Genomic DNA, 21,573 nt, shown 5'->3' on the forward strand with positions numbered 1-21,573 from the left:
TAAAAACAATATATGTAATATTTTTAAAAATCGAAGTTAGTGAATTGAATTTTTTCAACGCCATACATACTAGGCTCACCCCTAATTTATAAGACTAGAGAAATTGGTTTCTAATTCTTCTTTTGGTCACACCGTCCATTATTATGACCATTCAATTGTGCCGTTCGAATTTTCGACCAAACCACCTACCATAATTTAATTCATATATATAATTTTTCTAATACAAAACGATAGAAAATAAGGAAATGTTACCAAATTCGTTCTAATTGGTATATATTATTGTAGCTTGTCCTCTGATAAAGTGGACACTTGTTCCACTATTAGGTTAATATATTTTATTTTCAACAAAAATCATTATAATGTTTTTATTTTATTTTTAAATGATTCAATGTAAAGATTTCTATTTAATTAGTCATCATACCTATAATTTGCTATGCTTACCACTCGCAACTAACATTAATCATTAATTATATGAGCTGACTTCGAGTTTGTATAATTAGCCACGTTTGTATAATTCGCCACGTTTGTATAATTCGCAACTAACAATTCTTCATTTGATTTGTATTTGTATATGATGGTTTGTATTTGTATATGGCGATGATTTCCTTTGGTATTTCAGTTTTATCACCATATACATTCAAAAAAAAATTGTATAACTTTTTAATGTTTGTAGAAACGTGTAGTTTTCGGATTTTGTATAATATAATTTATATAATGTAATTTGTACAATTGTTTAAAGTTCATACGTTTATGTTTGTATCAATTTGTTATTTCGAGTTTTATCATATTTGTATAATTTCAGACTTTATATTACTCAATTATACAATAACACGCGAATTATACAAAATTATACAAATGAGATGTGAATTATACAAATTATTGCCCTCTCTCGCTCGCCTCTCTCCTCCCTCTCCCAATCTTGCTCTCCAGCTATACAAATACATATGTATACCAGTTGCATATACACAATTATTTAACCGATATACATATACAATTCACTTCTCTCTCACTCTCTGCCCTCGCTCACCTCTATCCCCTCTTTTCCAATCTCGCTCGCCACTCTCCGCCCTATAACATGTAGCTACGAATCGTAATTAGTAAACTATAGCTACTGAGTGTAATTAAACTATTTTTGAGTGGCTATATGCAAAAATTTTCCTTTTGAAAATAGTCTTTTTATATTAATTAGAAGAAATTATTGACGTTGGAAGGATTTTTAAAATTTTTATTTTGGGAAAAAAGGTTTTTCCCGCCCTCATTTCTCATATTTGTCATAGATATATAGAAAGTTAGGGAGGTCACGAACATGAGTAGAAGGTTAATAAGTAATTTAGAATTGTCTATTACTAACTTATTTATGTATTTGTCCGGAAAATATAGAATAGCGTGTCGGTCGTATTAGTAGTCTATTCACATAGTCTCTAGTTTTTGGTATATGATATTTACTTATTTATATGTTTTGCTTATTACACCTTCTTGTTGTTGTTACGGTTCCGTACATGTATGATTTACATTGCTTTACTTTGTACTAGCTATATTGTTTTAGTTTTTACTTTTGATGTCTAGTGTCTTCGTATATTTATTGTCTTTTGATTATTACACTTGTGTTGTTCTTGTACATTTCTACATTATTTTCTTCTTATTATATTTTGATTTGCTGCACTTGAGCTGACGATCTTTTAGAAACAATCTATCTACCTCCATGAGGTAACGATAAGATATGCGCACACTCTATCCTTCTCAAACCCCATTTGTGGAATTTCACACTTTGAGTTGTTAATATTAAAGTGTTACCAAATGAATCAAAAAGTTAATACAATAACTCAATTGATTAACTATCTGAAGTTTCACCTTATTAGTGAGGGTTTAATTTCTCACGTTATAATCCCTTTCTCTGTATTTTATTGATTTTTTTAAAAAATAAATAAATAGAGTAGACTGTGAAGGGTATTGATAAACTTTAAAGTTACAATTATTTTTTTTAAATGTGATTCTAATTTATTTATTTTTTTCAAAAATATAAAAAAGAATGAGAGGTGACTAATCAAGTTGGTGGAAGATGGGCCCACTGGACTGGACTTTGGCATGGTCAAGGCTAATCGAATAGGGCCACACCCTGAAGTCTTCTTTTTCAACTAAAGCCGACTCATTCTTTTTCATTTAAATTTCAAAGGCAAGGTGGGTCCCATTTTTCTTTAATGAATTGACACCTGTCCTTATTATAGGCCGCCACGTTTGAGATCTTCCCGCCTCTAAATTAGACCACCAAAATCCGGATTTTCCTTTCTAATTACTACTTAATTAATGGAAATAAAGCTTATTTAAGAGAATAAATAGTATACTTTTGAGTCTAGTGATTTCAAATTAAAGATAGGACCTTAGAGATATATAGAATGTACCAGAATATTTTAAAGGTCATATAATACATAAACATGTCATTTAACTTGACTTTAGTTGATATTTCTGTCCTCTAATTTTGGATGTGATTAAGTAGATACTTAAGCATGTATAAAATTGAACAAATATACATATGCATTCTACGTGGCATAATGCACGTAGAACGCCACATAGGATGACATATAGGATGCAAATTGCTTCGTAGGATGTCAAGTAGGACGAATATATCGACTTGTTCAATTTTATACAAGTTTAAGCGTCTATTTGTGTGTATTCAAAATTATAGGACGTAAATGTCAAATGAGACCAAGTTAAAAAACATGTTTATGTATTACACCTATTTTAAATTATTGGCCAAGCTTTTACAAAAAAAATAATTAAAAGTGCATAGGCAAAAATAATTTTTCATATACTGAAAATCTATGATCAAATTTTAGCTAATTCTTCGGAGGTTGTACACAAAATTGGTTGTTTAAATGTGATATTGCTAACCACCAAGTTTGTTCACTATGTTCTCAAAAGAAGAAGAACATTTTCCCACTTGTTCTTCACATGTTTTGTTTTTGCTAAAATGTGGAGGAAACTTATGACATGACAAGGTGTTCATATGCATCATATATGTTGGGAAAGTGGAATGTGCTATCCAAATATGCAAATGGAAGAAGGCCTAACTTAGAAATATATAATGAAAATTAGTGGCTGAAGTTTACTACATGTGGATTGAAAGAAAGCAAAGAGCTTTCAATAACAAGCAATAAAACATTGACTCTCTAGTTAAATAAATTGTTCATGATGATAGGTGTCCAATGAGTGTGTTGGGCTAAATTTGAACGGATTAAATTGATCTGATTCAATAGATTTATCGGGATTGATTAATACAAAATCTACTTGCGTCAAAATGAATTGTGTTAAAATAGGTTTATATGCGAGTCACAATCTACTGTCTACTTATTACTATGTTTTATTTATTCTTTTTGACAAATATAATTGTTTCTTCATTATATTTATATATAACATATCAAATACAAAAAATCCTTTTTTAAGAAAATAATTTGACTTATTTTTCATGAGTCAATTTAAGTTACATATCTATTCATTTTTTAATGAAATAAAATAAATTAAACAAATAAAAAAGTAAATCAATAACTTATCCGAACTTAAATAAATTAAACAAATTGAATTTGATTTTACAACCCAGGCACATTCACCAGAGAGGGACTATGAGAAGGAAGCTAAAGGCAGATGGTTGGCCCAATATAATCCCAATCCTACTTTAGACTAGAACCTCCAATTTATTTTTTTTCACACAAGATTTGAATAAAAAATAACAAATATTGCAAAAATTATACCTCAAAATGTGAGTTATCACTATTTCCCCCTTGTAAATTATGTCAAATCTATCGAACAAAGCTCGATATATATTTGATGGAGACCAAAAATCTTAACTTGTGACAAATTGAAAGGCTTAAAACTATACTTCAAGGTTTATCTATCCAACAAAGTTTGATATATATTTGATATTCTACTCATTTCGAATTAATTGAATTGCTGAGATATTTTACATCCTTTAAAAAAAGAAGATTAAGACATAAATTAGACATATATTTTCATTTTTACCTTATTAATTATTGTCAAATTTATGATTTAAATAACTAAATATTAATTATAATAACTAATTCAAATATTAACTAGTGAAGGGTAAAATTGGAAGAATATTTTAAAAGTAGTCTTGAAGATTGAACAATTAGGTTAATTTGCAAAAATGAAAAATGTCTCAATAATTCAATTAATTTGAAATGAAGGGAGTAGCAAATATAAAAGACTATGTTTCTCATTTTCTTCAATACGTAACAACCATCCAAACAAGTGCTCAATAAAATGACTTAAAATTACGAGATCACTCTGAGGCCAATTCTGTCATTTTCTCCCATACGTTATATCATTCAAACAAATGGTCAAGAAAATAACTGAGAGTCACGAGGTCACTTTAAGATCAATCCCGTCGTTTTCTCTCATACGTTACAATCATTCAAACAAATGATCAATGAAGTAACTGAGAATCACGATGTCACTCTGAAACCAATTCTGTCATTTTCTCCCATACGTTACAATCATTCAAACAAAATGTCAATAAAATAACTGAGAGTCACGAAGTCACTTTAAGACCAATCCTGTTGTTTTCTCTCATACGTTACAATCATTCAAACAAATGATCAATGAAGTAACTGAGAATCACGATGTCACTCTGAAACCAATTCTGTCGTTTTCTCCCATACGTGACAATCATTCAAACAAATTGTCAATAAAATAACTGAGAGTCACGAGGTCACTTTAAGACCAATCCTGTCGTTTTCTCTCATACGTTACAATCATTCAAACAAATGATCAATGAAGTAACTGAGAATCACGAGGTCACTTTGAAACCAATTATGTCGTTTTCTCCCATACGTTACAATCATCCAAACTAGTAATCAATAAAGTGATCGAGAATCACAAGGCTTAATAAATGTTGTACATTGAGCTTAACTTGGTACGTATCCTTTCTCACTTGTCATTGGGGCAAGGAAACGACATCGTTTAGACGTGGAACAAGGTCTTCCGTCAGATTGAAACTAATTTTCATCTACACCGTACATTTTAATCTCTAGAAAAAAGGATTAGGTATAAGAAGGGTTTTCAGAGCAGAAAAAAATGGCAGAAATACAAGTGAGAACAGTGAAGAGAAGAAGAAGAAATAGCAGAGAAAAATGTCTGGCGTCACTCAACAGGAGGAAGAGAAGAAGCCCGCCGCCGATCAGGGAGGTCACATTAACCTCAAAGTCAAGAGTCAGGTTTTTTGTGTTTTTTTTTCATCATTTTTTTTTTGATTTGGCTGCAATTATATATGATGCTAATTGCTATAGTTTTTGATCAAGTCATTACTTTGATTATTTTTTTCTGTTTTATGCACTGTGATGTTTTTATTAGGTTTGAAAATTGTGTTTGATGAACTAGTTTTTGCAAATTAGGGCTGTTAGTCATGCTGCTACACTTTTGATTGTTATTCAATTTAGTTACCAGGACGGAGTAATTTGTATAAACGAGAAGTTCCTGTGCTGTAGTTGTGCACGGTTTGAAATTCGTGGAGAAGGGACCTGATGATCCTTTTCCACGTATATATCGGGTTTTTGAGCATTTGGCGTATGCCTAACCCACACATCATGTGCATCCTGCTCTGATCTTACTACTAGATGGCGAGACTAAAGCCTCTTGGGGCATAGAGAAGAGTGTGGATTTTAGCTTTCCTTTTCCTGCTGATAACGGATGGCAAATGTTGATGTGTAGTTAGTTTAGCTGTGCTAGTTCTCGATCAGTTTAGTTTGCTTGTTTATTCAATGTATATATTAACTATACTTAATGAGTTCATCGCTGAACTCAAAAAGGGATTTTGGGATGAAGATAAAATGTGGATATATGGTTGCTCAATGTAATGTGCTTGTGTTAATGTATTTTTTTGGGTTTCCCATCTGGTGTCTATGCGCTCATTGGAGTGCGACTATATACATAGATCATGCATTACAGGGCCCATCCTGAGACATCTGGTTTCTGGTTAAGGGTGGAGGGCTTGTGTTTATGTTAAGTTGCTCTTGATTTGACATAAATATTTTAGTGTGTTCCACACTAGGAGTGTGGCCTAGTGGTCAATGAAGTGAAGGAGAACAAGGTTCATATCTAAGGGTGAAGGCAAAAGAAATTTGGTTATTTCTTCTTATCTGTCTAAACCGACTTAACCTTGGGTGATCAGAGTTAGTTGGTACTTGTGTTAATATGAGGTAGTACATATATGGTGGAATAGTCGAGCTGCATGCAAGCTGGCTCATCTTTAAAAAAAGAATGGAAAATGTTATTAATGTGTTGCGAGTTTACATGGTAAAGCTATTGTTTGTGAATATACAAATCCACGTATGCTTCCATTACTGTAACAGATAGTATTAAAAGGTATATCAGCTTGATACATCCATCCCCTTCTATTGGACCATTGTTCATATTCTCATGCTGAATTCCCCTTTTTTCTTCTTTTGTGCCTTAATACTGATACGTTAATCATGTTAAAACTCAACTTCCTACCGGAGAAAGTTCAAAAAGAGGAGGCAAAACAATGAACGGAAAAATTGAATAAATAAATGTTGAATTGTTTTCCTTTCTGAACATGCCTCATCTTTTTGGATCATACTCTAAAGAAAAGAAACCTGATGAACTCTGATAAAAAAAAGAATCACAAATGCTGTATGTTAGTATTTAAGAACTCTAATACTTTTTGTTCCTTCTTGTGTGAATTTGTTCTTTTAGCTCGTCTGTTCATCTTCTTTCTTGTTTTGGCTAATTTGTGTAGCCGGAGTAGGTCAGTATCCTCAAATCTTGTGGGATTATTCTGAACGACTATAATCCATGTTCAGTATTACTAAATTTCTGAAGTCGACGATTTTTTTGTAGGATGGAAATGAGGTGTTTTTCAGGATCAAGAGGAGCACACAGCTGAAGAAGCTCATGAATGCTTACTGTGATAGGCAATCTGTGGACTTCAACTCTATTGCCTTCTTGTTTGATGGTCGCCGCCTCAGGGCCGAGCAGACTCCTGATGAGGTTTTTCTCTCTCCCCTTCTCTTCACCAACCAACGCTCCTCTTCATGCTACTTGTATATATAATATATATGTCCACATTTTCCTGCACTTTATATAATCAGTAATATGTTGTCTCATTACTTTTGTTTACATATTCTTTCGACAGCTCGAGATGGAGGATGGAGATGAAATTGATGCTATGCTGCATCAGACTGGTGGATCTTTGTCTTAGATTTTATATTGGAGGGTTTGGGGTATCGTAAATTAGATTATATTCGGTATATGTTGACCGAATTTTTTAGAATGTGTATTTTAGTCTGTACTTTGGTGGTCCGATAACAGTTGTTTATGGATGGTCGCAGAATTTGGATCTTTGCTTCTAGTTAATTATCCTTTTGTTAACTCCTGGTGTTCGATATATTCGTGCTATGATCAGTTTCTGGGCAGGGGGAAGGGAACTTTCCTCTGTGGTATCTATTAGTATTAGAGATTTGGAGGTCTTGTGAAGTTGGTTTTGAAGCAAAGCATAACTAATGGATGTGCTTTGTATAACTGACAATTCGTTTGTCACAGAAATCCAGCTTCTTATATTGCTTCATCTACACTGATAAAGTTGTGTAGAGTCGTAACACGTAAGTAATCCTTCTTCCTTCTTCCTTAGCTAGTGGTTTCAGGTTTGAACTTTGGGTATGAAGTCATGTACGTTAGTGACCGCTTTACCTCCAATGTGGTGCTTTTCAGTTTGAACTTAGATATAGTTGGATTAGTATATCACATATCGAGTTCGTCCATGTGGTGTTGTTTCTTATCATTTTTTTTCTTTAACCACGATTTCAAATCAGAGAATAGATTGGGAATGACGGATCTATTCACTTTATTAGCAATTGAGCAATATCTAGTGATTTGTCTGACATGTTTGCGACAACTAGCCTATGAAAACATGATTGTTCAACCCGTTGCTTGCTCATTTATTAACTCAAATTGCTTTTGACTATTCTTTTTTTTACCCATATAAAAACAAATCTCATGCTTTCGCTGGCAAGGGATTNTGGAGATGAAATTGATGCTATGCTGCATCAGACTGGTGGATCTTTGTCTTAGATTTTATATTGGAGGGTTTGGGGTATCGTAAATTAGATTATATTCGGTATATGTTGACCGAATTTTTTAGAATGTGTATTTTAGTCTGTACTTTGGTGGTCCGATAACAGTTGTTTATGGATGGTCGCAGAATTTGGATCTTTGCTTCTAGTTAATTATCCTTTTGTTAACTCCTGGTGTTCGATATATTCGTGCTATGATCAGTTTCTGGGCAGGGGGAAGGGAACTTTCCTCTGTGGTATCTATTAGTATTAGAGATTTGGAGGTCTTGTGAAGTTGGTTTTGAAGCAAATCATAACTAATGGATGTGCTTTGTATAACTGACAATTCGTTCATCATAGAAATGCAGCTTCTTATATGCTTCATCTACACTGATAAGGTTGTGTAGAGTTGTAACTCGTAAGTAATCCTTCTTCCTTAGCTTGTGGTCTCGGGTTTGAACTTTGGGTATGAGTTGTGTATGTTAGTGACCGCTTTACCCTCCATTGTAGTTCTTTCCAGCTCGAACTTAGATTTAGTCGGATTCTAATACAAATATCCCATACCGAGTACTCCATGTGGTGTTGTTTCTTTTCATTTTTTTTCTTCAACCACGATTTCAAATCAGAGAACAGATTGGAAATGATGGATCTATTCACTTAATTAACAATTGAGCAATATCTAGTGATTTGTCTGACATGTTTGCCCTTGGGGATTACAAAACTAGCCTATGAAAACATGATCCTTCAACCCATTACTCGTTCATTTGTTAACTCAAATCGTTTCGACTATTCTATTTTAACCTATGAAAACATGATCCTTCAACCCATTACTCGTTCATTTGTTAACTCAAATCGTTTTGACTATTCTATTTTAACCTATGAAAACATGATCGAGTTCTTTTAAGTCCAAGTAACATTTAGGCGAGCCATTTGGGTAGACAAACTGTCCTTTTGTTTTCTTAGTCAATTTTGACTTCCACAAATTCAATCTAACCTGTTCATTTGACGTTAATTAACACATAGAAGGATGTTGTATATATGGCGTTTGCAACATGGTTACTAATTGTTGCTAACGAAGTTTACTTTGTGATTAGTGAAACTAATTTAGAACAAATCTTAAATATAAGTAAAGTAAAATTAACTAGAAGAACCTAATAGACCAGGAAATTTACGAAGAATTAATCTAAATAGTAGCTCACTCAATCGATTAAACTATATATATCCATTAAATGTATAATACATGCATAATCAATGATTATAGCCATCAGATACACAATCTACATACAATTCATAATACGTAAACCAGCTAGAAAAAGTAGACAATGAATTCATCGGGCAAAAAATTTATCTCTAAGAATTCTCTAGTTACTACTAGTAATAGGAACACATGGCAAAGTAAGAAATTTCTCTTACTTATAATTAACATATACATCATACAATTGTAGTTATACAAAGAGTATTTGACTGATTTTTACATGACATGCACAAATCTTATTATTATATATCTTTGTAAAGTTGAAAGGTTGTTTCTAGACACTTGAACCAAACATTCTAATGTTTTTCGACATTTTTAGCAAAATAGATGAAGATTCTTGATTTGAAAAATCTCACCCACTTCTAATTATGACTTAACAAGTGTAAAAAATATAGTAATTAAAGGCTCTAATTTATAAATTAATTCTTTTTAGTAGTTAGAGCATCTGAATCTAAAATGACTGAAGTCAACCTCAATGTGTAATCAATATTCACAGAGATTTTAAACAAACATTTCATACAGTACATGAAATTTTACATTTAAAAATAATAATAGTGAAATTCATTTTTCATTTCTATTTTATCACTACCCACGAAACACATGGGGAGTTAAAATAATAATTTGGACATTGATTCTATTAATTATTTGAAATTAATTCTACATATTTATAGATTAAATAAGAGCATACAACATGTCACAATTTTCAGTTAAAAGTACTAACAACATATTCATAGTAATTCCATAAATTGGGTATGAGGAGGGTGTGAAAATACATAGGTTGATTTTGATAAACTGTCGCTCAAGTAAAACATATCAAAACCATGTATGAAAAAAATAAATAGTAAAAAAGTCATGTTGAAAATAATGGAGAAAAGATGACCTGAGATCGATCCCCCCTCAATGCCTTCTGAGTCGAGCCTGTCGCATAGGGCATGCCTAGTGCGGTTTACATCCCCTGTGTGGTTTACATGCTATTACACAGTGGGGGGTTTACCCGGTGCGCACAAAGTGCTCACCCGAAGGGCAGAGGCTGTGGCAGAGGTTGTAGCGGTTGCGGGTTATCCTTGGGTTAAAAAAAAAAAACAACAAGAAGTAATGCGATTACTAAAGTTACCAATATAAAAAAAATTACTACAATAACCGAAGCAAAAGAAACAACATATAATAATTATAGAATCGAAGAATAAAATAGAAAAAAAGTAATAAATTAAAATATTTGATTTGATGTAAACGTATAGTAATAAGTGTTTACGCGTATTATTTGGTACCTATCTACTTTTTACACTTAATAATTCTATATGGTAACAATATTTTGAATTTTTGTTTGTTTGTTTAGTCAACCTACATAAATGTGTTACTTTTATAGTGTAACAATACCCTGACATATTGATGAGGAAATATAAATTAGTTTTTTTTTAAAACTGAATGTGACTTAATAATTCATTACCTTAAAAGTCATAGCAATTACAATGAATATATATATAATCATATAATTTTTACTAAAATATTTTCTAATAATTGAACAAATTAATATTGTCTAGCTTCTAAAATTGGTCTAAGCTTTAATTGTCCAAGAAAAAAGACTTTGAATTTAGACTCATACAAAGTAGACTTTAAAATCAATTAGATATTAAAGTCAGAACCATGGGATGCCTATTTTTAGGCTTTTGGGCATATTCAAGTCATCAAATAATCAATCACCAATTTGCTATAAATATAATGAGAAAACATATTCCCTTTTTTCTTCACATAATTAACACTTAATAGGGATATATTTTTAAAAAACTTACTCATACTTAATGTTTAAATCAAAATCAGACTGACATAACTAACACTAGAGATGGATATAGTAGATATATTACAAGTTCAACTGAATTCAATATCTTTAATTTAAACTAGGTGTATGTGGTAAAAATATGTTAAATAATTACAAATAATAAATTTTGAATTATAAAACAAATCTAAATGGATATAATATATAAAATTTTGAACTCGAAATTTCTATAATATTCAATTTCTGCCTCCGCCTCTCTGTACTATAGTCAAATAATGTAGATTCATGAGGTGAAAATAAATATTAATTAACCATAATTAAATGTTTACAATGTTTGGAGAGAAGATGCATGCTATGTTATTGATGATTTGATTTGAACATTAATAGTTATGCATACTTTATTTATTTATGTATTAATTATTTCCTCTCATATCATATGTAATATAATACATAAATACACTTATAACTTATACATGTATTAGTTATGTGAGTTTCGAAATTGCAAACTAAACATAAATTGATACACGTTGTATAAGTTATCAACCGTGATATTACTTATACAAAATTTAATACATCAATAACTTATCTTCTAACTAGCTACCAAACGATCCCTGAGTATATAGCTAACCAATAGGATACAAGCTACAAATATAAGGTAAAAATTCATATTACGAATCAATTAACCTTTAAACTTTTTTTTGACAAATTTTACTCCTTGATGTGCTAATTAACATAGTGATCATTTAGTTAAATATAATGACCATAGAATAAATTGAGAAATTATTGGTAAGAAACGTTAGTTATAACATCACAGTGGTGAGTAGCTAAACGTCCATTAATGAATACGTGTATGAATATTTTTTGTATATTTTTTCTAGGGAGTTTAGGTAGTTTTGTTACAAGTCATTGTACCCAAATCATTAAAACATAACAATTAGGAAACGAGGATAATTAATTATTATAAAATGGCTGCTTTTAAGGGTCCCAAAATTAAAAAAAAATTAAACAATAAATATAAGAAGGTTTGTACGAGTTACTAGGAATCTGAGTGGAAACCTGTACAAGGATTTGATTAGTTAGTTTAATTAGCTAAGTAGTAATAGTAATTAGGGGGTGTTTGGTACAGAGAAAAATATTTTCTTGAAAAATAAGACTTTCTTATTTTTTATTTTTGTTTTTGTTTGATACGTAAAACATTTGTATATACTATAGACAAATACTATGGGAATTAATAATGCGGGTAGGGGTAGGGGTTCGAGGTGATGGGATGGATCTACGAGAGTGTGAGTCATGAAGAACTGAAGATGATGTATGTTGAAGGTTGAGGAGGACACAATCAATGTAGAATATCATTCGTTGAACTTGTTTTTCTTACTTCTACTAAAACACTCATATTTCTCATAATAAAATCTTTTTAGAAAAAAATATTTAAAAAAATTTTGATTTATCGAACATGAGAAAACTGAAAAAATATTTATGTCGCATCATACATCCTAACTACAATATTTGAGTTATTCATGTTACCAAAACACGACGCGTTTTACTCTTAATTGGCTAGTGTTTTTTGTCAACCCACAAATTGAGGGCAAACATAAGAGTGCTACTAGCTAGTTTGATATTTAATAGGCATTTGATTTTTGAAATTTACTGAATCAATCCATTCAAATTCACGCAATATGAAATTCTTTAAAGGTAAAATATTCTCTATCAAGGTTTTACTAACTAGTCCTAATGCTCGGATTCGAAACCTCTAACGAGAAATTCAATTTGTCCACCATATTTAGTAGTGGTTCAAAATTGATTGCGAAAATAAGATTCATATAGTAGTACAATGTATACAAATTTTGGAATAGAAAATCCCATGAACAATATACATGTTACTACACCAAACACTTTTTTTCCCCAACCAAAATAGTCAAGTAAATTAAGTTTCACTAGCCTCTCACAAAAGCATACTTAGACATTTAATTAACTCATACACACCCAACACTATAATTTTCTTTTTTCATATTGTTAATGTAAAATGTATGAGTTGTTATAACAAGTTAATTACTACTCATTTGTATTACGTCATACAGAACACGATTATTTACTTGTTCAACTTAATACGAGTTTAAATATTTACTTGTGCACCCAAACTCTGAAAGACATAAATGTCAGTTAATACCAAATTAAATAACACGTTTATGTATTATGCCCAAAAAAAACGTCACCACAACATATGCAACCATTATTAATTAAGTCCAAAATATATAAAAAATAACTAAAATTACGACATAAGTGAGTGTAAAAATTCTAACTACTTTAATGTCACGTGCTATTCATGTACCTATATATACATGAGAAAAAAAATTGTGAGAAGGACCACATAGCCATGGAAGCTTCAAAAATTCATTGTAAATTTTCAAGAAATATATGCTTTCTTCAACAATGGATATCACTTATTTTTACATTTGGCTTTGTTATTCCGTTCATTCAATCGTTAGATTATTCCGAAGCGCTCTCGAAAAGTCTCCTTTATTTCGAAGCTCAACGCTCCGGTCGTTTGCCGTACAATCAAAGAGCGATTTGGCGTCATCATTCTGGCCTTACTGACGGACTTGATCAAGGGGTTCGTACATTTTTTCTCGCGTTTATCATTGATATTCTTATGCATCTTCGTATTCATTCACATTTTTATGAATCTTGTTTAATCAAGGTCTCTGTAAAAATTGCCTCAGCTGTATCATTGATATTCTTATGTATCTTTTTGATTGATACCCTTGATCAAGGCCGGTCAGTAAAAATATTCCGGCCTTGATCAAGATTCTTTGTTGATATTCTTATTTACCTGTTTTGTTAACAAGTCTTTATCAAGGTGCCACCAAAAGTTATCTTTTTGATTGACGCCTTGATAAAGCTCTGTTGACATTCTTATTTACCTTTTTTTGCTGACGGTATGTCAGTAAAAAGTTTTTCGCTTTTATCATTGATATTCTTATATATCTTTTTTTTAAATATGTGACAGGTGGATTTGGTGGGAGGTTATTATGACGCCGGAGATAATGTTAAGTTTCAACTTCCGATGGCTTTTACTATAACGATGCTATCATGGAGCGTCATTGAATATGGCGAAGATATAGCCGCCGCGGGTGAGTATAGATACGCGCTTGAGGCAATCAAGTGGGGGACGGATTACTTCGTCAAAGCTCACACTCATCCTAACGTACTCTGGATTCAGGTTCGTGTTAAGAAATTCATTAAATATGTTTACGTATAAAATTTAGAACTTATTTATTAGTATTTGAAGTCGTTGTGTAAAAATATCCCTTTAGTCACGCCCAAAAAAATTGAAGTTTATGAAATTCATCTCCTTTTGATTTCTAAGTGGGTCCATTTTGTAATTGTCTTTATGGACGTAAATCAAGCTAGTAATTTCTTTGAATTTCAATGTTGGGTCATACCATAGACCATAATTATATATGGCTGACTTATTATTTTTGACTCTTTCAAAAATGCATATAATATTTAAATTTTGAATTCGCCAGGTGGGTGAAGGAGATACGGATCATTATTGTTGGCAAAGGCCGGAGGATATGACCACATCTCGTCGAGCTTACAAGATTGACGAGGATCACCCCGGGTCGGATGTCGCCGGGGAGACGGCAGCCGCGTTGGCGGCGGCGTCAATTGTGTTTAGGAGAACAAATCCTCATTACTCTAACCTTCTCTTGGTCCACGCGGAACAGGTAATTAACTAACATTGTTTGAATACCTTTATAAAAAGACAATTTGCTAAATATTAGTGTAACACAAGTGGTGATACATTTTTTCTATAAAAAAAATTCGAAAGTGATGGACGATATTTTAAATTTGAAAACAATCAATGTCGTACTTTTCATTTATTCTTGATGAGACGCTTTTATTACCACATAAGTTTTAAATATGTCATATTTAATATCATAAAATTTAAAAGTTTATACTTACACACAAGGGAAGAGCTAGAAGACGCCAAAACATTACATTGTGTCTAGAAGGTTAAAATCATATGTTTTAAAAATATATATATAGATCACTTCTTCGTGTTCACGTCTTTATACTCTGAATCTTCTTAGTGAAAATTCTTGATCGCATCACTAGTTACACAAATGCTCTCATGTGTATTTTAGATCACAAAGTTGAAATTTTTTTATTTTCTTATTAAATTCATGTCAATTAAAGTCAACTCAATGAACTAAACTTTTGCTATGTGAGTACTCTGTAGAAGAGTCAGACCATAAGGGTTACCCTGCTTTTTTACAAGAGACTTTTTTCACAGCTCAATCGAACCTGTAACTTTCTAATCACATGACAACTATTTTACCAATAGTTGCAGGGGAATAAACATTTTAAGTGAGATTCTAAAGAAGATATTCCCAATTGTTGTTTGTTTTAACTACATATTTAATATTTAATAACTACTACAACTAATTGTTTGTTTCCAATATTGTAGTTGTTTGAGTTTGGTGACAAGTTTAGAGGGAAGTATGATACAAGTGTTGGAGCAGTCAAAGGTTACTATCCATCTTTGAGTGGTTACAAGGATGAGTTGTTATGGGCAGCTATGTGGCTCTACAAGGCCACCGACAAATCTCATTATTTAAAATATGCATTACAAAATGCTCAATCTTTTGGGGGTACAACTTGGGCTATCTCTGAATTCAGTTGGGATGTCAAATACGCTGGCCTCCAACTACTCGCCTCTACGGTAAATTCTAATTTTAGTTCTTGTGATATAATATATAAAAATGTGCATTTTTAATCTTTCGCTCGTTGATTTTGACAAATTTAACAATTGTTAATCATTCCACTATTAAGTTATCTATGTGTCATGTTAAACTGGTAATCTAATATATTTTTTTTTCATATATAATAGGATAAAAGGTTAGATGTGTTGAGTCATAAGTATATTATAAGGACTAAAATAAGAATTTATCAATAATTGAGGGACCAAAAGTGTTATTCCTACCACTTTTATCGAAAGTCCTCAATGTTTAGAATTTAATAAGTGTTATTATATTAGGCTTCTTTTTTTTTTTTAGTTAAGTAAGTACGTAGACTAATTTGAAACTTTGATTTTGATGTGTTACCTTAATATAGTTCATCTATCGTTTGATTAGGTAGAAAATATATGCTTTAGTTGTTAATCCTATTTTATATTTATATTTATATTATTGAGAAAAATGAGAATACATATGAATGCATGCGTGATATATGATTATTTTCACTCATCTCTCCTTTTTTTTCATTTTAATTATTTTGGACATGTACTATATTACTTGCATTTACATTACATAGTCAAAAATTAGGAAAATGTCAATAAAACATGTGTGTTTTGACACATGTTGAGAGTCATAGATGTACGCTGTGAAAATAGTGAAACATTTAAATGAGATTATTTTCATAGCAACAATATTTTGTCCTTTAGAATATATACAAACAACATATCGTCACACTTTATGTTAAATCAATTATTAATGGTCGGAATTAGAATATAATTAGTCCAAAATCAATAAACATAAACATAATGAGCTCCCTCCATAAATTTGACACTAATCTAGCCTGTTTTTCAATGCAATCCATGTTCTATGGTTAAGAAGTCTCCATTTTAGAAAATAATTTAAGTTATATGTTTTGACGCGACACTTATAATTTAACCAATTATAACAAGTTAATTATGCATTTTTTATTCTGTATAATGTTACTATCAAGTAATGTTCATTGAATTGAGTTATCTGCAATTATCATGTGCATGTCAGGGACAAAATTTACACCTTTAGTACATAGAATTTAAATTCGGTGAAAAATGGCATATACCAATTAAATTAGGTAAGTTTTGACACATGTTGAGATGTCGATGTAGGCTCAAGAAAATAGTGATGATTTTATGTTAGATTGATTAATTAATTTCATAGAGACAAGAATGGACCCTTGTCCTTGTGAATACAAACACCATATGTTAGGCAAAATCTTCTCAAGTTGTTTGTGGAGAGATCGATAGTTAGTCCAAAATCAAATAGAGAACCAATCAAGAATTTTCCTTCTCAACTTTAGTCCACTAATTTATTGTCTCTTTTATGGTTGAAGAACATAATAATGTCTTAATTTATCACATTAGGTCATTGGTATGTCCCCTAGATCGACGATATAAAGATTTCTTATACTATTAATATAATTTAGATCAAAGTTTGTCCCTATTTGAATCATGAAATATAAATTAGTTGGTCGAGCAACTGGTTTATATAAACTACTCATAATTATCACAAAATGTTACTCATAGTTATATTATATATATAAATGATCATTTTGTTCGTATATATTCTTGTACAATCGATGCATAAAACTTAAACTCTTGCTTCTGCAGTTACCGAGGCAAGGGAAGGGAGAGAAGGAAGATGATAAAATTCTCGAAGAATATCGTTCGAAAGGCGAATACTACGTTTGTTCATGTCTAAACCAAAATAACAAAACTAATGTACATCGCACCCCAGGGGGGCTATTGTACATCCGTCAATGGAACAACATGCAATACGTATCGAATGCAGCATTTCTCCTCATGGTGTATTCCGATCATCTCAGGGAAACTAATCAGATGGCTAGATGTGAACGTCGTTCGGTGGGCCCCGAAGAAATCTTCGCCTTCGCAAAATCACAGGTTAAATTTTAATTTTTACGTTACTATAATGATTTCGACTTACTTTGATGTGATTTTATAAGCATATGTGTATTCACAATATTTTGTATTTGTATGTTAGTGCTCATTGGCTGACCAATTCTAGATCATGAAAAATAACAGGTTGATTATATCCTGGGTTTGAACCCGCGAGGTGTGAGCTACTTGGTTGGCTACGGACCCAAGTATCCCCAAAGGGTGCACCATAGGGGTGCATCAGTGGACTCATTCAAAAAGCGTAAGAGCTTCATAAGTTGTACCCAAGGCTATGACAATTGGTTCGGACGTAAAAACCCGAACCCGAATACGCTAGTCGGGGCACTAGTCGGTGGACCGGATAACAAGGACCGGTTTAATGATCATAGGAGAAATTTCATGCAAACAGAGGCTTGTACTTATAACACGGCACCTCTTGTTGGGTTATTTGCAAAATTGAATGGGCTAGACAGAGGAACCGACATTGAAGATTCATCATTATTTTCAGCTAAATAAATAGTTTTATTTGAAAATGCCACGCAATTGTTTTATTTACTTTTGATTGATTGAAGAAAGAAATATACAACAAAAGGAAAAAAAGTATATAGACTATAGAGTATAATTCGTTCGATGTATTCATCTTTTGATGTTCCACGGTTCACTTTTATGAATAAATGAAATTTACATCTCTTCTTCATTTGCTCTTGTGATTATTTTATTTTTATTAATTGATAATGAAAATGTCAATATATTAATTTGAAGTTGTTATAGAAATTTATAAACTTCAAATTTGAATTTTTTTTTTGAGAGAGATTCACTCGATGACTTTTTTTTTTTTTAATTTTTCATCTGGTGTCTGATATCCAAATTGGAGTTTGACTAAATTTGAATCGCGTCGAGAGGTCCCAACATTGGAGATAAAACGCTTTCTAATAAAGATGATTCTGTATCCAGGGGACTCAAACCCGAAACATTTAATTAAGAATGAAGACATATTTATCACTCTACCTCAATTCTTATTGGTCGATTGATGACTTGTTAAGAGTCGATGTATTCTTCTTAATACATTGTTGGTATACAGTATGCCGACACCATATGTAACCAATTTCTTTGAAGTTTATTTAAGAGGGTGAAAGGTTGTTTCATCGTAGGGACTCGTATTATTGTGCAATCGAAGGGTCAAATCAATGAGTAGTTGTCAAAAATACCAAGTTCAACTCACCTCAAATAACTAAAAAAAGTTCTCAAAAGATTTTGGTGGCTCATTTATGAAGTTTTGTATAAAATCTCAATTCAATCTGAGTCTAGCTTCAGAGTTTATACACATGCTAGTAGCCTTTTCAGTGCTAAGCGTATAGTTTCATATTAAAATGACAATTCAAATTTCTTGACATGTACTCCCTCTATCCAATATTGTTTGTCAGTATAAGATCATGCACAACCTTTAAGAAAAATTTAATATAAGGGGTAATTTGACTAATATGACCCTACTATTAATCATTACTAAAATGGTTTGTACTTTTTGAAAATGATAAAAGTAACTTTTTTCACGTTAAAATAGTTTTGTAACTTTAAAAGCAACTTTTTTCACATTAAGAGCAGAATTGGAAAAAAGTGACTAATTATTTCTTGATTGTTTAAATTGACAATTAATTTTGAACAACTATTTTTAGTATACCTGACAAACAGTAATGGACAAAAGGAATAGTAAAATATTCTATTAGACGAATAGAAAACATTTGAAGATCACTCAAATCACCATAATAGTCTTTTTATCTTCTATACTAAGCGTAGTCATTCTGTATTAAATTGACAATTTAAATTTTCGACCTCTAAAATATTCTATCATAAAAATAGAAGGCATCAAAAAATCTCTCAAATCACCTCAATAGTTTTTTATCTTCTCTACTAAATGTTTAGTCATTTCATATTGAAATGACGATTCAAATTTTCGACCCGTAAAATATTCTTTTAGAAAAATAGAAGGCATCGCCAAAAAATCTCTCAAATCACCTAGTAGTCTTCTTATCTTTTCTTCTTAGAATTTTCAAAGAAGAAGGCGCTCGACCCTCTCCTTATCTATATTTTTCTAATTTATATTCTTGCATTGTCTCACCACTTGGCAATTTACCCACGTAAAATAAATTTGATTATTAATCGAAATAACGATATTTAACCTTCAGAAATTGGGTCAAATCGTTACGGCCGATAGCCAGAAATTATGGACATAGAGACGAAGCCCAATTTTCCCTCATATAAACCCCAAAAGCCCATTTCAGGTATATAAGCTCGAGTTTGATATCACTTTTTATGCCATATAGCAAATCAAATATATATTTAAATTTGGTTAGTCTGATAAACGTGTATTTTTAAAACTGTCAATAATTCACGTTAAGTTACTGCTCTCTATCATTAAAATAATATAACTTGTGACTAACTATAACATTCCTCCAAAGCTCTTAAGAAAAGTACCAAGTTAGCAAAACTTACATGTCATGAGGTTCATCAGAACTACTACTACTACTATTAATTATTTAGATTAAAAAAAAAAGGTAGCACCACTAGGTTAGTTACAACTCTAATTTCAAATTAAAAAAACAAACTCAGATTTTAACTACTAATTTGGTTTTGTGGGTTACTTTTAAGTAGATCATCAGATTCATCACACTTCTTATGAGAATTTTCTTTTCCAGTAGTCTCTTGTGCTTTGTCTACTGTTTGGCTGCTAAAGCCTTGATGTTCTTTTTCCTCAGCCATTTCTTCAGCAACTCTTGTGAATTCTTCAGCTGTGGTTGGTGCTTTTTCTTCTGCATGATGATCATAATTTTCCTTGCTATATCTCTGCCTCCATATATATATATATATATTAAAATAAATTAAGGTTGTAACAATGAAGAAATTAGAAGGATACAAGATAATAATCCATAACAACACCACCAACATATATACCCAATGAAATCTCACGAAGTGGATTTGAGAGATTAGTGTACGCAAATCTTATGAGCGTGGAGAGATATAAAGAGGCTGTTTTGAAAAGAGCGTCCTCTCAAAGCAGAGGAAGAAGAAAAAAAGATAATAATCTATAAATATACTCTCTCAGTGTCTAATTACTTGTCCACTTTTGAATTGACACACCTATTACGAAAATAATGATTGATCTAGTGAGTTTACTATTTTACCCCTATTAGTTATGAAGTACATGAATTAAAAACCTAAAATTTTCAAAAAGTTCGATATTTTTTAAAGTAATTTAATAGATAAAAAGTATTTGCCCTTCCTTAATTTGTCAAAATAAATAAATAATTAAGAAAAAAAAAATAAAAAATGGACAAGTAATTAGAAACAGAGTGAGTTTTATTTTAGTTCAAATACAAAACTTGTCTTAAAAATGCATGGGATAGGTACATATTATTAATTCAAAATTCGTAAGCTTCAACGTAAGTCTAGCTCCCTTACCTGCTAATCCGTTCAAAAAGAAAAGATCAACGTCTCCTTTTTTGTTTTGTTTTGGCTTTTGGTCCAACATATTTAAAGTCACGAGATTAAGATTAAAAAATATTTTAGTATATTTACCATGTCTTTAATAATTTCAAACCACAAAATTCTCTCTCTGGTTAAGTCAAAATATAATTAGAATATGATAAACAAATTGAAATCGAGAGGTATCTAACTTGAAAAAACCACTATTTACCCGTATAGTGTCAAGAAAGAAGGGCTGGCGCGGGCGTGCGAGGAGTTTGACGCGAGACACGCGCGAGATAGTGTAATAGTAGAGAAACTGATTATAGCCACCCAT

At 31.4% G+C, this 21,573-nt stretch overlaps 3 protein-coding genes across 3 annotated transcripts; 2 read left to right on the top strand and 1 right to left on the bottom strand.

Moving 5' to 3' along the window:
- The first annotated feature begins 5,090 nt into the window (after positions 1–5,090).
- Positions 5,091–7,373, top strand: LOC125876303 (small ubiquitin-related modifier 2-like). The gene is made up of 3 exons (XM_049557449.1): positions 5,091–5,228; positions 6,871–7,020; positions 7,166–7,373. The coding sequence occupies exons 1-3, from the start codon at positions 5,145–5,147 to the stop codon at positions 7,229–7,231; spliced, it is 300 nt and encodes a 99-aa protein (XP_049413406.1). The 5' UTR covers positions 5,091–5,144; the 3' UTR covers positions 7,232–7,373.
- Positions 7,374–13,484: 6,111 nt separating this feature from the next.
- Positions 13,485–18,473, top strand: LOC125876633 (endoglucanase 11-like). The gene is made up of 6 exons (XM_049557852.1): positions 13,485–13,721; positions 14,118–14,330; positions 14,638–14,838; positions 15,582–15,836; positions 17,493–17,783; positions 17,925–18,473. The coding sequence occupies exons 1-6, from the start codon at positions 13,485–13,487 to the stop codon at positions 18,291–18,293; spliced, it is 1,566 nt and encodes a 521-aa protein (XP_049413809.1). The 3' UTR covers positions 18,294–18,473.
- A 1,914-nt stretch (positions 18,474–20,387) lies between these two features.
- On the bottom strand, positions 20,388–21,573 carry LOC125876635 (uncharacterized). Its single transcript, XM_049557854.1, has 2 exons — positions 21,469–21,573; positions 20,388–20,618 (listed from the first exon to the last, which is right to left on the bottom strand). The coding sequence occupies exons 1-2, from the start codon at positions 21,571–21,573 to the stop codon at positions 20,388–20,390; spliced, it is 336 nt and encodes a 111-aa protein (XP_049413811.1).

The sequence above is a fragment of the Solanum stenotomum genome, chromosome 9 (genome assembly GCF_019186545.1).
Source record: "Solanum stenotomum isolate F172 chromosome 9, ASM1918654v1, whole genome shotgun sequence".
NCBI lineage: Eukaryota > Viridiplantae > Streptophyta > Magnoliopsida > Solanales > Solanaceae > Solanum > Solanum stenotomum.